The 17,716-nt window shown below is 37.2% G+C and overlaps 1 protein-coding gene across 2 annotated transcripts in view; it reads left to right on the forward strand.

Annotated features, from left to right (window-relative positions):
- Positions 1-17,716, forward strand: part of LOC100372527 (GTPase-activating Rap/Ran-GAP domain-like protein 3) — a 180,958-nt gene that overhangs the window by 73,662 nt on the left and 89,580 nt on the right. Inside the window, exon 1 of one of the 2 annotated variants that reach the window (XM_006818718.3) lies at positions 12,153-12,590. The exons of the other annotated variant lie outside the window; for it this stretch is intronic. Coding sequence (XP_006818781.1) covers positions 12,397-12,590 — 194 coding nt within the window. The 5' untranslated portion in view covers positions 12,153-12,396. Of the gene's footprint in view, positions 1-12,152; positions 12,591-17,716 lie in introns of those variants that run through there. 2 annotated transcript variants of the gene reach the window in all.

Below are 17,716 nucleotides of genomic sequence, written 5' to 3' on the forward strand. Positions count from 1 at the left end.
CTGCCGGCTCGATTTAGAAATAAATGTGCGATTCGGTCGATGAGCGTACGAGGCGACGAAGGGATTCAATAACTACCGATAAAACAGTCGATAGTGCGTGTCAATAATCGCAGTTTCTGTCCGATCTACTGAAATTTTACATATCAACGACTGGTTTAGCTGTATGAGCCCAGACAATATAATTAGTTTAACCATACCGCATGCAGTATAATATGGTTTCTCCACAGATATACTGAGAATGATATTTACATCAAGTTTGCCAAAAAAATAGAACACAACAACGTATACTACATCACTGATGGTTGCTCACCAAATGTAAATGACTTCATACCCATACACTAATGTAATGATGCGTATATGAACACAGGATTCGCCAATAAGTCGATGATTTCATTTCTTAGTAGCCATGGCTACGACATGCACCATCACGGCTGCTAAGTGAATGTTTTTCACACGATTGATATTTTCCCATAGTATTCACGCTTCATGGCACACAGTTTTAACATTCACATTACTTTCTGTTAAATGGATGTGATAAATTGTTTTAGAGTTAAAAGAAATTAAAAATAAACATGTCAAAACTGTATGTTAGTCTCACCTCCTTCGTTTGGTTTCACGTATATGACTCTTTCATTTCAAACAGGCGCAACGCAACGACAGTACGGAACAATACACGCACAGCTGTCATTTGTACAAATTAGTTTTTCGTCAAACGCGAGTAAATGTTCCAACATGATTATCATTGGCTGCGTCAATCCCCTTGAAACTCAACACAAGCTTTCAAATTATACTTACATTTTCCGGCGGACTTTCCCGTGCCATTCACAATCATTTAGTTATTGGCGGCCATTTTGTGAGTGAATGAATGTTGTAGGAACTGACTATATAAACAGATTTGTAAATTTCGCCACCAATCTGTAAAAAAATATTGAGAGTTGGTTCTACTGTGAACACACAAACCTGTGTAGAATGAATGACTATTTGCTGCTGCCACGAAGACACAAACCTGTGTGGAATGACTGAGTATTTTCTACTGCTATGAACACACAAACCTATGTGGAATGACTGAGTATTTTCTACTGCTATGAACACACAAACCTGTGTGGAATGACTGAGTATTTTCTACTGCTATGAACACACAAACCTGTGTGGAATGACTGAGTATTTTCTACTGCTATGAACACACAAACCTGTGCGAAATGACTGAGTATTTGCTACTGCTATGAACACACAAACCTGTGTGGGATCAATGACTAATTGCTACTGCTATGAACACACAAACCTGTGTGGAATGACTGAGTATTTGCTACTGCTATGAACACAAAAACCTGTATGGAATGACTGAGTATTTGCTACTGCTATGAACACACAAACCTGTGTGGGATGAATGACTATTTGCTACTACTATGAACACACAAACCTGTGTGGGATGAATGACTATTTGCTACTACTATGAACACACAAACCTGTGTGGGATGAATGACTATTTGCTACTACTATGAACATACAAAGCTGTGTGGGATGACTGACTATTTGCTACTACTATGAACACACAAACCTGTGTGGGATGAATGACTATTTGCTACTACTATGAACACACAAACCTGTGTGGGATGAATGACTAATTGCTGCTACTATGAACACACAAACCTGTGCGGGATGAATGACTATTTGCTACTGCTATGAACACACAAACCTGTGTGGCATGAATGATTATTTGCTACTGCTATGAACACACAAACCTGTGTGGGATGAATGACTAATTGCTGCTACTATGAACACAAAACCTGTGCGGGATGAATGACTATTTGCTGCTACTATGAACACACAAACCTGTGTGGGATGAATGACTATTTGCTGCCACTATGAACACACAAACCTGTGTCGGATGAATGATTAATTGCTACTGCTATGAACACACAAACCTGTGTGGAATGACTGAGTATTTACTACTGCTATGAACACACAAACCTGTGTGGGATGAATGACTATTTGCTGCCACTATGAACACACAAACCTGTGTGGGATGAATGATTATTTGCTACTGCTATGAACACACAAACCGGTGTGGGATGAATGACTAATTGCTGCTACTATGAATACACAAACCTGTGTGGGATGAATGACTATTTGCTACTGCTATGAACACACAAACCTGTGTGCAATGACTGAGTATTTGCTACTGCTATGAACACACAAACATGTGTGGGACGAATGACTATTTGCTGCGACAATGAACACAAAAACCTGTGTGGGATGAATGACTATTTGCTGCTACTATGAACACACAAACCTGTGTGGGATGAATGACTATTTGCTGCCACTACGAACACACAAACCTGTGTGGGATGAATGATTAATTGCTACTGCTATGAACACACAAACCTGTGTGGAATGACTGAGTATTTGCTACTGCTATGAACACACAAACATGTGTGGAACGAATGACTATTTGCTATTACTATGAACACACAAACCTGTGTGAGATGAATGACTAATTGCTGCTACTATGAACACACAAACCTGTGTGGAATGAATGACTATTTGCTACTGCTATGAACACACACACCAGTGTGGGATGAACGACTATTTGCTGCTGCTATGAACACACAAACCTGTGTGGGATGAATGACTATTTGCTGCTACTATGAACACACAAACCTGTGTGGGATGAATGACTAATTGCTGCTACTATGAACACACAAACCTGTGTGGGATGAATGACTATTTGCTGCTACTATGAACACACAAACCTGTGTGGAATGAATGACTATTTGCTACTGCTATGAACACACACACCAGTGTGGGATTAGCGACTACTTGCTGCTGCTATGAACACACAAACCTGTGTGGGATGAATGACTAATTGCTGCTACTATGAACACACAAACCTGTGTGGGATGAATGACTAATTGCTGCTACTATGAACACACAAACCTGTGTGAGATGAATGACTAATTGCTGCTACTATGAACACACAAACCTGTGTGAGATGAATGACTAATTGCTGCTACTATGAACACACAAACCTGTGTGGAATGAATGACTATTTGCTACTGCTATGAACACACAAACCTGTGTGGGATGAATGACTATTTGCTGCTACTATGAACACACAAACCTGTGTGGAATGAATGACTATTTACTGCTGCTATGAACACACAAACCTGTGTGGAATGAATGACTATTTGCTACTGCTATGAACACACAAACCTGTGTGGGATGAATGACTATTTGCTGCTACTATGAACACACAAACCTGTGTGGAATGAATGACTATTTACTGCTGCTATGAACACACAAACATGTGTGGAATGAATGACTATTTGCTGCCGATATGAACACACAAACCTGTGTGGGATGAATGACTATTTGCTGCTACTATGAACACACAAACCTGTGTGGGATGAATGACTATTTGCTGCTACTATGAACACACAAACCTGTGTGGGATGAATGACTAATTGCTGCTACTATGAACACACAAACCTGTGTGGGATGAATGACTATTTGCTACTACTATGAACACACAAACCTGTGTGGGATGAATGACTAATTGCTGCTACTATGAACACACAAACCTGTGTGGGATGAATGACTATTTGCTACTACTATGAACACACAAACCTGTGTGGGATGAATGACTAATTGCTGCTACTATGAACACACAAACCTGTGTGGGATGAATGACTATTTGCTACTACTATGAACACACAAACATGTGTGGGATGAATGACTATTTGCTGCTACTATGAACACACAAACCTGTGTGGGATGAATGACTATTTGCTACTGCTATGAACACACAAACCTGTGTGGGATGAATGACTATTTGCTACTACTATGAACACACAAACCTGTGTGGGATGAATGACTAATTGCTGCTACTATGAACACACAAACCTGTGTGGAATGAATGACTTTTTACTGCTGCTATGAACACACAAACCTGTGTGGAATGAATGACTATTTGCTACTGCTATGAACACACTAACCTGTGTGGGATGAATTATGCTTTGCTGCCGATATGAACACACAAACCTGTGTGGGATGAATAACTAATTGCTGCTGATATGAACACACAAACTTGTGTGTGGGATGAATGGCTATTTACTGCTGCTATGAACACACAAACCTGTGTGGAATGAATGACTATTTACTGCTGCTATGAACACACAACCCTGTGTGGGATGAATGAATATTTACTGCTGCTATGAACACACTAACCTGTGTGGGATGAATTATGCTTTGCTGCTGCTATGAACACACAAACCTCTGTAGGATGAATGACTAATTGCTGCTGATATGAACACACAAACGTGTGTGGGATAAATGACTATTTACTGCTGCTATGAACACACAAACCTCTGTAGGATGAATGACTATGTGCTGCTGATATGAACACACAAACCTGTGTGGGATGAATGACTATTTGCTGCTACTATGAACACACAAACCTGTGTAGGATGAATGACTATGTGCTGCTGATATGAACACACAAACCTGTGTGGGATGAATGACTAATTGCTGCTGATATGAACACACAAACATGTGTTAGATGAATGACAAATTGCTGCTGATATGAACACACAAACCTGTGTGGGATGAATGAATATTTGCTGTTACACATTTCACATTCTAGTCAGTAACTTCATTAGCTAATACAATTTACTGATAAAACACCTGCGCTGCAAGAAATACCGCAATCGTGCCTTCAGATTGTTATCAGATTGCAAGTTTAGACCGTAATATTTATCAAGAAAGGTAAGTATGCTAGATACTGAAGGGTTTATTTTTTTTGTAATTGTGACCACGTTATGTGATTAGTAAAAACAACATATTATCATTACGTCTGTTTGTTTTATTTTGTATTATCGGTTTTACTGTCTTTTCGTGTATATTTAGAGATGTGAACAGACAAAATTAAATTAAAACACATTAGATAATCCTGTGAGAAAGTAAAGACACTTGAAGTTGGTAAACATTACCTTGACTCCCGCATTGTTACTTCGGGGTTGTTGAATATGGCGGACTGGTGGCCATTCTAATGATGATTTGTCTGTGTCTAATTAAAACACGTGTCTCGGTCAACAAAATATCCGGTATGTACATAAAATATCGTCAGTTAAATACAAGCAAAAAATAGCTGGATAAATTATATCCATGGAAAAGTGATTAAACAACTGTTTTCTGATCAAAAAAGAACAAAATGATTTGTTCTAACATCGATATTGAAGTAACCTCTAGACGATTAATATCACCTCATGCAATTGTCTGCGCCCCTACCGGCTTTAATCGAACTCGCAAAATTGAGGTTGATGGAACTAAATGACAGAAATATAACGACAGACTAAGCAATGATTCATGCAGTACATAGCTCATGGACATTTGACTATCTCCACTCATTCGTCTTAATTTATCTTCTGTCAAGTCACCCAATTAAGCTCGACAGACGCAAGACTTCTAAATTACAACCAGGGGTGTTGTATAAATGCACCACATACTATATCCTCAATGCTATATATGCTGAGTTCAGTGAAACTCTAAGCATATTTAACAAACCAGTCACGAAAATGAAGTCCCTGAAAGGACAGACGTAATCACGCAGACCGTTTTAGATGCATGTTCGAAGAACGAAACGAACAAACCAGCCAGCATGTATTCGACGACAAGACATGCTTGCTAATTGACTACATTTACCTTCTATATTCTAGGACAAATACACTCTTTTCGGCTGACTTCCAACATCGTTGTGTATATAACACATGAGGCACACATCGTACATTGTGTGACAATTGGGACATTCACACTTAATAGAAGGTTGGCAAATAACAGTGACAGTGTGTGTGTTCTTGGATAAACAATTTAGTTTGTAGATCTTGCTGAAACTTCACAATTCCCAGTATTGATTCAGCTAAATCTGTTATGCCTTGTAAAGACAGACAGCTTTGTGACGCAATTCGCCCACTGCATTCGAATCAAGTTAAAAAGTTCAAATTACGACTCGCACGAGCAGGCTTGGCGGAAATCTGTAGCGACTAGACAGGTAGGATAATATATATGCTGACATAGACAATCCGTCCACTGGGGAGAGTTGAATTTGCGTTACCCTATGAAATAAATAAATGCTCTATATTAGAATGGGGCCCCGACGCTCAGACAAGATTAGCAACAAGCTTATTGATGAAACATTAAGTGAAAGTAATGAAAATGGAAACTAAGGGCAAGCTAAACGCTAGCTATACCTTGCAATATTAATTACTTCAACCAGGGAATCTGCGTGACTGATGACAGTGATTTAGAGTGGTTTTTCGGGTGAACCGAGGCAGTAGGGATTTCGAGTTGCGTTTTACGGATTGAATCATGGTATATTGCACTTGAGTAGCGTCGCTTGCTTGATTCAAGGAAATAGTGTTTTATCCAATATACCGCAAATGACCGACGAGATCTCGTTGAGTGCGGGGCAGCCACGGAAATTACATTTTCCCCTCAAATAGTTTTTCATTCTCTACCGACATCGCGTCCACGGTCCCAACTAACGTGGTAACAGAGATCTGGAACAACGAACACAATGACGGTAAAGATTAAAACACTATTTGACGGGGGTGCAAAACAAGTTGCGTGATCCCTTGCTCCAAACGAAATATCGCTGGCAATAATAATATTAAAAGCAAAGAAAGACAAGTAAACTTTGGTGCACAAGATAAATAAAACGCAATATACTCAAGACATACATCCCAGTGATGCATGATGTTCAAAACAAATTCTAACAATTCATAATCCGCAATGATTACAAATACTGAAATAATGGTCATACAATCAAGAAAGGTTTTTAAACAATTTCACTGATCACATCAACATGAAATAGAATGTGTGACCGCTACACGCTGTTTGACGTCATAATATGGAGTTTGCCTTGATTATATAAACAGCACACTGAGTAACATACGCACAACGTTTATTCATAGATTGAAAAAAAAGTTGTTAGGTGAAGTACTGGAGATTGACATACCGATGGAAATGTTACATTCTTACGATTATTGTTTTGGCATAACAAACAATATTCAAACATTTGATAACAGCATTTGAAAGAAACTTGCATTTGAATATGTGATATGAGCATAATTAGTCACGTAAAACAAAATCCGACGTGCGAATAACATATTAGTTGTAATTTATTTATTTACGCATCACAAGTTTGATTTGAATGGCTTAGAAATATACATTTGTTGAAATATGGCATTAGTCAATGGCAGAAAGGAATAAACGGGAATATTATATACAAGAATTTCTCCAAGGGCGATACAAAGGTAACCTTGGTCACGTGGCAACTTTGCTATTCAGTTTTGTATCCTATTCATTCAGCATCGCAATATCACACCGTACGTTTCAGAAATTGTATACCAGAAAACTAATGCCATACACTGATGTGTTTTTAAATATAACTTGACATTGTTAACACCCGTATGTTTACTTTGCTAGTGTGTTTTAATCTATTAAGATTTATCCGAATTATAACACTATCCACAATTCAGTGAGTTAATCTTGTTGTAAAAGGGAATCTTTTTTATATCAAAAAAGAATATTTGGAAAATAAAGTGTGTTTGAATAGCGTTTCCACCTTTGAAAGTGCATTTTGTAATAAAAGAGAATGCGTCAGTGGCTTACTATTCATTCAAACTATCTTTTCTGAATCGCATTACACGCATTATTGTATCGACGTGTAGTGATTGATGGGCCCACATGGTTAGATATGACCCATAGATCATGGTCTATGACTACAGAGAGCTGGAATAATTATGTGAAAGCTGAATAAAGAATTTAAAAATAATAGTTTATTTATTTCTGAAATAAAATTGTTATTTTGCTAGTATAGAGGTCAGTCACGAAATTTGATGAGGAATTATAATTCACATAAAACCGAGAGTTGTAAACAGGCAAACATTGCCAAAAGGTCTTTAATTAGTATTTGACATTTTCTAAAAACGGCAAATCATTATTTTTTTCAGATGCTCAAATGTTGTTAACCGTACATATATGCGAGTTCTGGTAACATATCACACTAACTAGCCTTTTACAAGAGTTGAAAGCTATTTAAGCAGTCCAGGCGTCGAAATGTTTCCATACATTACACAGCCGCCATTTCCCTTTGTTGATGTTTTTTTGTTATTTATTAACTTTTATCTCATGTGGAAAATATGCAAGTGTAAGGTTGTGGTCTAATAACACTCAAGTAAGTTGTCGTGTCATTATGCAATAGATGCATAATGTATATACTGTAATGATATATCGGTACTGCGTTTAGTGTGGTAATTATTTAATATGTCAATTAAAGGGATGTGATGATATATAATACCAGACCCTTGCTTCTTCAAAAAGCGGATTTATGCTGATAGTGTTTAAGGCGAAAAAATGAATGAATTTTCCCCTAAACAATTTTTTTGAACCTATAAGACCATTTGTAAATATCACGATTTCCAAGCCTGTACATTTTCTAATCCACCACATCCTTTGTACAGCAATGCTTTCAAACGGAGTGCCCACTAGTAAAGAAAACATTCTCGTCGTCATTTGTTGTAAAAAGAATAGAGATATAAAAAGCTGTTTATTGTTGGGTGAAGATATATTGCCCCTTTTATTTCATTCGAATTGATTTATGTAACCATGACGCCGCGAAATCACAAACAAACAGACAATTATGTAGTCAATGTACACTTCATTACACGTTCTATTGAGATACACTTCTGCATATACACTATTTTTCTCATATCGATCTCGTTTCTTTGATATCTGTTTTTAAATCATGGAAATAGAATCCATTAGCCGACATATGTGGCTTATATATATATATATATATATATATATATATATATATATATATATATATATATATATATATATATATATATATATATATATATATATATATATGAGGCATTCTAGAAGTGGTCGCGAAAGTGTCGAATGAACGGTATTATCGTCTACATTCATCGTTATTTGTCATTAGATATTGCATCAACTCACCAATCCGTGAAATCAAGACAGTCAGGCAATGCGTTATATGCTAAAAATACACGTCGTCTGAATTCAGAATTTATTTAATTTGAATATTAACATATATGGAACTGTTCATTACCATATGACGGATATGTCACAGGCTACTTGATATTTTATTCACATACAATTCCCAGACAGATCTGTTTTCAAATAAAAAAAAGTGTAATTTATTCGATAAAATAATCTAATTGAGGTGGTGGAAAATGTAAAATGACAGTTTAGAACAAAGAAGAAATATGTTATCTGATTAAAAAACCATTCATTCATAATACATATGTTCTAGCTTGGTTAGGTAGGACGATATTGAAATATACTAGATAGCAATTTTTGTACGTATGTGTTCCGTGGTTTTTCGAACTTCGTCAAAATGACTGAAACTCGCGATTGCGACATAATGCTACATTACGTACGTGACACAATTTATGAATAGTTAGTCGGTGACAAAGCATCTTTGTCAAATGTAAAACGCACTGCATCATGGAACGTCTGTGTACAATTTAATTATGAATCAAGGGCAGAAGATTGAGCAATCAAGTATGCATAAGCAACAAGCTACCGTAAAAACAAAAATTACGTAAATAAAGAAGACAAAACTAAATGATGAAATTATCGTTCCCTTTATCAATACCTTATGACCTATATACTGAAATAAATGATGATGTAAATGTTGTTTGATTGACAGTTTGAACTTTCAAAATGTTTGCGGAAATAAAATATATACGACTTGGGGCTGTCATGGTCCTCTGAGTTTCTAGATAAATTGGATTTCCAAAGGAGTCAAGGACGTGTGTGACCAACCACGAATAGATACATTCAAACAAATCTCTGAATATCTATCATTATATTTCACTTTAATTTATCATTTGTTCAAATTAACAGCGCATGGTACAATGTTCAATTCAGCGTTAACTGTCGATAGCATTTCCCCCGTTTCTGGGAGATAGTCTTCCACTTTTTTACAGAATAACGTTAGGTTCCTTGTCAGATACTTGTATATATTATGTACGATTGCCATGTAATACTTTGAATATTTTTTTATCCGCAGACAAATACAACCTTTTCATCGCGGACATATATTTTTTAAACTATTGTGCTTATAGAAAATGTCATCTTTCAACACTTTTCTTCGGGCTAACGATGCACAAAATATACCAGCTATTCCCCACGCAACTAACTGAGCAACTACGGTTTTGCGTTATGGGCAAAAGATCGCGAACACATGGATGAGATTACGTCTGAAACGTTTGGTGGATTATATCTCAAGAACTGGGAGGCATATTATAATGCTAATACCCGATTTCAAAGATTATAACGGAAAGTGCACGAGCATAATCGCATGTATCTAACCTTTCTGAATATATATATATATATATATATTGTCATATTTCACATCCTCAATAACTATCCGAGAATGTCTTAATCGAAATTAAACTGTTACTGGTATTCCTCTGTCGCTGCCTAGAAAAATGGGTGTATTTCATAGAGAACGTGTGACACTAAGAACTTTTTCGCTTATAATCGCCGATGGCCTATTGCCTCAACTTTTTTATCTTCATATCGAACTTTATATCTCAGAGGAGTCCTCGTATCCTATAGTAAACAACTAAAAGGTCATTTACAAGACAGTATAAAACAAAAATGTAAACCCACAGAAAAGCAGTTTGGTTGGTTCTCACTACAAGTGAGGTCGATCCTCCCCTGTCAAATACACCCCCTCCCCCCAAAAGAAATTCATTAAAGACAAAGCGGGGTCATTCTTGGGACATGTCACACTGGGGATGTCGAATGAAGAAGCAAACCAAATATAGACTTTACAGTGAAACGTCATAGTATAGTACAAAAAATGTAGACTGTTAATGGAAGGAAGTGGCCCACTTTTAATGACGAGCAGCGAATCGTCACTGAAGCATGCTGACGAGCTCTTCCATAACAAGGTCATGCACATTGTATTAAACACCTTAACGAAGCCAATATTCATATATAATACAATAAGCAAATATCATAAATTTCTCGGGGGAGGGGTTAAATAAAAATTCCTACTTTTGAAGGTACATATTGGTGGCCAAATAAATATAATAGCTCACCAGAATATAGTAAGCAAGTCTCAGTCATTTGCAAATGTAAATATGCACTGTATTTCGATATTCCACTTTGATAAAATTATACGCAACATTAAAATGCGTTTGACGTTTTCGGAAAAATAACGATCGGTTAAATACGAACAAAATAACCACAGCAGCACAATCTAGAGAAAATGATGCTTAAACGTGAGTTGAATTATTTATATGCAAATGAGGTTTCTGTTTGCATATTACATGCACAACATGGAGAGATTTCCTGAGCGTGCGCATTTGCAATGTAAACACGATCGCCCTTATTTCTGCTTGATGTATTTATTTAACGTTGAATATTCCACAATGTTTACCATTAGCGTAAACAATACGAATTTAATCAATTATCCGTTTATTGTAGAGTCGGGTTTCCATAGCAACGTCATAATTGACAGGATGTCACACACCTCTGTACCGCTGGCGGTCGTTTCATGAGATGAAACTCGTCCGAATGGCGGAGAGAGATTTTCGGCTGTACAACACATCGTTTCTTTTTCTAACGGCACACGTACTGTTAACGAGTTCACGTGAGTGTCGGCAGCCACTATTGTAATTATCTTTTCTGTCAATATCCGTAGTGGCAGAATTCATTTTCTGATAGCATACATTCGTATGTGGTTATTCACACTGGCTTCGTCGCACTATATCAGCTTTATAATTAATATTGATAATAATAATTATAACATGGTAACAAGAAATATTGTGTACAATTGCCTAGGAAAAGTAGTCCCAATTTACAATGTTATTTGGTAATTGCTTCCCTGTGCCCGACTTGCAATTTGTTCGTGCCTCACACAACATGCGTTTATTGTCATCAAGGTTAAATACAACGCTATCTGAAATGCTTTCACTAAAAAATGGTTTCGCCTTTGAGGCCGATCAGCTGAGACCAACAAAGGGATTCCCTAAACGCATTAGTGTTTTGCCATGCGCAATGAGCTCGGAATATTTATGCTGTCCTGACCACGAATGCGTATGAGACAACGTTTGGCGTAGACGATAGATGGCTTGAACGAATCCACATTAACAGCCATTGATGTTTGCCTAATAACCCCGCGTATGCAACCGGCCAGCCGTACTCGTGTCATACAATCCTCCCTTCGTCGTCCTGTCTCGTTAGCGAGAGGACACATTCCTCGATTTCACGGATCTAGCAGCTTTTGAGGCATCAATTGCGGTTGATTTTTCCTCACAACCCGACTTTCAACACGGCTTTTCGTTATTTGAAATGGCTGGAATAATCCGCCGGCATAAAACTATATTTGGAGGTTCTATGTTCAACTTGGATGAGATAGATGAGGAGCCTGAGCTCTCACCACCCTCCCTACGTCGGGTGAAGACAAGCAAACCGGTACGAAAGACATCCCGAGCAAAGGAACCTTTGCGAGCTGTTCGATCAGACCCACCACCGGGAACATGCTGGTAGGCATAGCCTTTTACATCTTACACTCAGCTACATATTCAATAACAACATAGGTGTCATAGTGTTTGTTTTGCTGGCAGTGCGTAGCGTTTATATCGATTATATTACCGTCAGTTCGATTACCGACATACTGTATTTTTTCATATTAGTTGCTGTTACCAATATTCGACAAAATAAAACTAAATAAAAAAATAACGAGTGCAAATAGAGTGGCAGTTCCAAATATATACATTGCGTTTCTTCTGAGATCACGTTCGTTTTTTTTTTCGACCGGTCATTGCGTCATGGTTACTACGGTGACTCGAGCCACGCTATTTCGCGCCAGTCATACCCCAGTGCTGCGTGTACCCTTTACTATCTACACGCAACGCATTCTGTACGTGGCGATAATTTTATCCTGGGGATTTTATCAGCACACAAGCCACCTACAACTTCACGCATCGTTAAAACAATGTATTTCAGTTGCTGCAATATGTGGAACCGGACATTCGACATTTGTACTGCGAGTTTCCAGGAAACATTTGTGTAAATTATGTCATGGTAGGAACACATAGACTATATAAATACGAGGTGTGCGAAGGGTGTTACGAAGGAATGTAGTTCATACAAAACAATACGTTGAATTAATAAATTCTCAACAATCGGACGCATGGCGCTCTGTATGCCCTCTGCTATCCCTGTGTATTCCAACGTGCTGTATACATAGCTACAGTGTTGGCGAGAATGTCTGCATCGACACTGAGCCAGTTAGTACATGGGGACGGGAAAGCACTCTATTGGTATTTATCGAATTATTGCGCATAATACATATTAGGTAAAATTCACGATGTCAGTTTTAATTAACGGCATGCGCGTTATAGATGGATTACCAAGGTCTGTTTGTTGTAATTGCTTAAATGCTTCCGGGAATAAAATAAAAGTCTAGCGATCGGTGTGTTGATTTTACCCACCCCGGTGATATCTGAGATACCTCACCTTTATGAACCTCAACGACGAGATGTTCTTTGTAGTTGCATGTCTGTAACCAGATATATGACATTTCACTGTCCGTGAGTTATCAAACAAGTGCTATTTTGTTGTGAGTTTGACAAAGAACAAATTACAGATTGTGCTTCATGGACAACTTACACGACATAATGGTTTTCCTATTATTGTACTTACATCTGTGTTTCCCTTAACAGTCTAAAGTAGATGTCCTGCCTGTGAAAATATGTATCATTCAACATTTTGTAAAATGTGTGTGTATTTATACACATAGTATAGTTCATGTTTTTAGTTTTAGCGCAATTGCCGAATGTTCAAGTTATTATCGGCAATTAAGATAAAGCGACCAGTTTACAAATGAACAACATTTATAAATACACATCAACTATAATCGTATGTGCGTCTTTAATTTGTTTTCGATTGCCATTGTTTTATAACAGTTGCATATCATTAATATGTAAATGTGTATGCTTGTCGACGTTGCGTGGTAATTATACATTGTCGACGTCTGAAAGTGCCTACGTAGGCATTTGTATTGTGAGGTTTGTGTTTGAGAGTTCTTCATAGGTCATTGAGTTATTTATAGTTTTTAGTATATTTTTAGTACAGAATATTAGAAATTTAGCATGTAAACTCCTCATACACAAAGAGTGTATACAGTTGTGAATAGAATTGATTAGTTACATATACGTTGCCACCAGAGACATGTCTCGTGAAATATTTTTGCAATCGTCTGAGAAATTAAAAGACTATTTGACCGGCATTTTGAGCTCTCCAAACCAGACAGTCGGAGGAATATATATATATATATATATATATATATATATATATATATTCTCCTGACAAGTTGTACACCTGCTCCTCAGAAAAGCATCACTGTCATATTTTGTCACTTTCCAAATTGCGTTTTTCACATGAACCGATTCCAAGAAATGGATTACCCCAATGACCTACCCAATTTAATTTTCGATAACGTTTTTTTTTTGCGCTTAGTTCACGCTTTCTCGTAATATTTATGCCATCATCCTAGTTATCCAAGCATATTCCATATTGCACTTCAATTTAACTATGACCTGTGAACAATATTTCGTGAAATGAATATTTTATTAATCATACTTTTTATGATAAATTATATTACCAATAATACATATTGGATAATATTCCCAGTTCGTCCTGGTATATGATACATTTCACAGAGTCTGCTCCCTACCAAAATGTATTATCGATGACTTATTTTTTTCCGCAATAATCGCTATAATAATCGACGGTGCTATTGACTGAACGACTGACATGGAGAATTTAATCTCCTTTTAGCCTCGATCCTCACCATCATTTCCGTTATTTCCTGCATGCATTTGCGACCGCGTGTTGTCATGCCAACCATGTACATCAGCTATGTATGCCAGATTCTGAGTTGAGTACAATCTAAAAGAGTTCCCAGGCAACTGATTATGGTAATTTCAGCAGTGTTTACAGCAAATAAAGCCTAGTATTGCGTTCTGCTTATTGACTAAAAATATTTTAATAATTTTCAGTCTTTAATTCATTGTAAACACGCCGATATTGAACTGCCTCGTGTAGCTTTAAACCAACTTTGGGATTGGCATTTTGTTGTCGAATCACTAACGAATTTGGCGATCACGTGACAACAACTTTCTATTGTTGGTTTGAATTGATGATGATTTGTTTTCAAAATTGAAACATTTTTCGGATAATATTTCAAAAATTAAATAAACAATTACATATGTAAAAACGTTATCGCGAAGCTCTCCGTCATCATCCGGGACTTGTTTCCCTTACCTAATTAGCATACAAACTGCTAGTTTATTATATAACCACTCACACACTTTGAAGCAACGAAAGATTGTATCTTATACGAACCATTCAACGCGGTGGGGGTAGAGCTTTGTTGAAGTAAATATAATCAAATCGGTTAGCATAACGAAGAGCTCCTCAGAAGCACATTCTGAAACTAGAGCCAAGGGCCCAGCAGATACCATTCAGCCCCACGTGAATGGCAGTAATTTGAAATGACGTGGGCATTCTAGCACGCTGTGACACGCCGCTTGTGTGCAGAATGTGCAATGATGTTGACATCAACTCCAATAGCTACAATGTACGTTAACGAGCCACGGTTCACTTCCATTGAGATACCTGGCCATTTCAGTTAACATGTACCATTCCTTTTAAGTAGTTGCTAAAATACTAAAGCAACGCGTACTCGGAATACTCCAAGTCACATTGCGGCCCCATTGGTTGTCAGTCTGATTGATAACTGTACCTGTGATCAATCAATTCAATTCAACAAAAACACGAAAAAAAAAAACGGTAGCCATTCCTCGCGCTAGGAAAATCTTGATGCACGTATCTGACAGAACATGACGATGAGAACACACGCAATATTGTTTGTTAGACGAGGTCAACAGCCCTCGAGGACATCTGTGGCGAGATTACATCTAATGGTGTGTCCTTCGTTAATGAATGCATTCAGCTACACGGGCTTAAATATACAATTCGAGGATAGAACTCACATATTTTCTATTATGAGGCGCGAATGTTTCATTGACGGGGGTACTCTATGTTTTGTCCCTGACAGAAATGTTCTCGTGATAAAATGCCCTGTTTTGTCGATGATCAATTATTCCACGGTTGAAAAGTAGCAGCTGGTAAATTCCATATGCTGTTTATCAGTCAGTGTATAACGAATTAATTAGTACGGAAACAACAAAAAACAATATGATAATATTTCTCGTCATCCATAATTAATTAATTTGCTCAACTAAGTTATCTAAGATGACGCAATTCAGGAAAACTCTTACGCGTCCGTATGAAGCGGTAGATTTACATATATCCTTATGTTATCGCGGCCATTGCCTTTCAACAACAAAAATGGCGGTTTGTATTTTCAGATATGTCTCGACACTTCACTATTGTGTTATATGATTAAATTATGGACGAGTGAAACAGGGCAGTTTTATTATCGTTTAATATACCTTTGTGTTGTTAATTATCATGTTATCACAAATTGACAAAATATCGATACATTAAAATGATCGATAGTCGTTCCAACTGAGGTGACTGTGACGAAACATGTGACACCACACAGTCAAGCTACTGTAAACAACTCTGAGTGAAAAGAAGCCGTTCTACGCAATTTAAATACTACTGATTTAAAGCGTCATAGACATGTTGGGATATTTTATTTAGAATCTGAAAAACACACAACCGGCAGCTGTTTATTATTAACATTTTATCGCTTTAATATATATATATATATATATATATATATATATTTTACACAGTTCGTTCGTTAATGTTTGGGCAACTCGCAATTGTACTATCTAGAGTTCACGAATTTATTTAATTCTTATGGGAGCGACTGTGTCTATTTTAGTATTATCAGCGTTTAATAATCGAGGGACATTCTGTCAATGTCGTCAAATACAGATAATAATCAACATTACGCGTACGTGTATTGTGCGCCAATTCAAAGCTTTTGTTCGGCGTCATTACGTTTTCCACAACAGCTAAGGCTCAATATTTGAAAACCACCTTACTAACGATTACGGATTATCGCCTACTGTATATCCTCGTTATTAGTGTTTTTAGTCTATTTGCTACAAACAGAAAACAGTTCGTGCTGGTCACAACTAGAACTAGGATGAATGCTCTCAGCGAACTGTCGGAGAATTTGATTACAGCCGATGTTTGTGCTATGCGGTTTTTTCTTACATAGATACATTCATACGTTGAGGCACGTTCAACCAGAAGTCTCTTCTAGTATTATATAACACGGGTATATGTCTGGGTCGTTATAATCCAGTTAGGGAGATGAGGAGTATGCCTAATCGAGTCGAAACTGAATTACTCACGATGTTTCGATTGAACGTAATACATTTAGCGTGCACTCTAAAGTAATGTGTGGTGGAAGCCTTTTTACAATGAAAATAGCAATACGCAGTATTTTGCGATGGGAATGTATTCTGACTAAATATATACAGTGAACATTTAAACTTACACTCATTGGTGCGTAGAAACAGTGCTGTCTAATTAATCGTTACAGCACAGTAAAGTGCTAACATGCCCATGAAGAACACTTACGTGTTAGCATCAACTGTGGACAATGTTAGAAGTGTTCAAC

The sequence above is a fragment of the Saccoglossus kowalevskii genome, chromosome 17, assembly GCF_978046115.1.
Source record: "Saccoglossus kowalevskii chromosome 17, keSacKowa6.1, whole genome shotgun sequence".
Taxonomy (NCBI): Eukaryota; Metazoa; Hemichordata; class Enteropneusta; family Harrimaniidae; genus Saccoglossus; species Saccoglossus kowalevskii.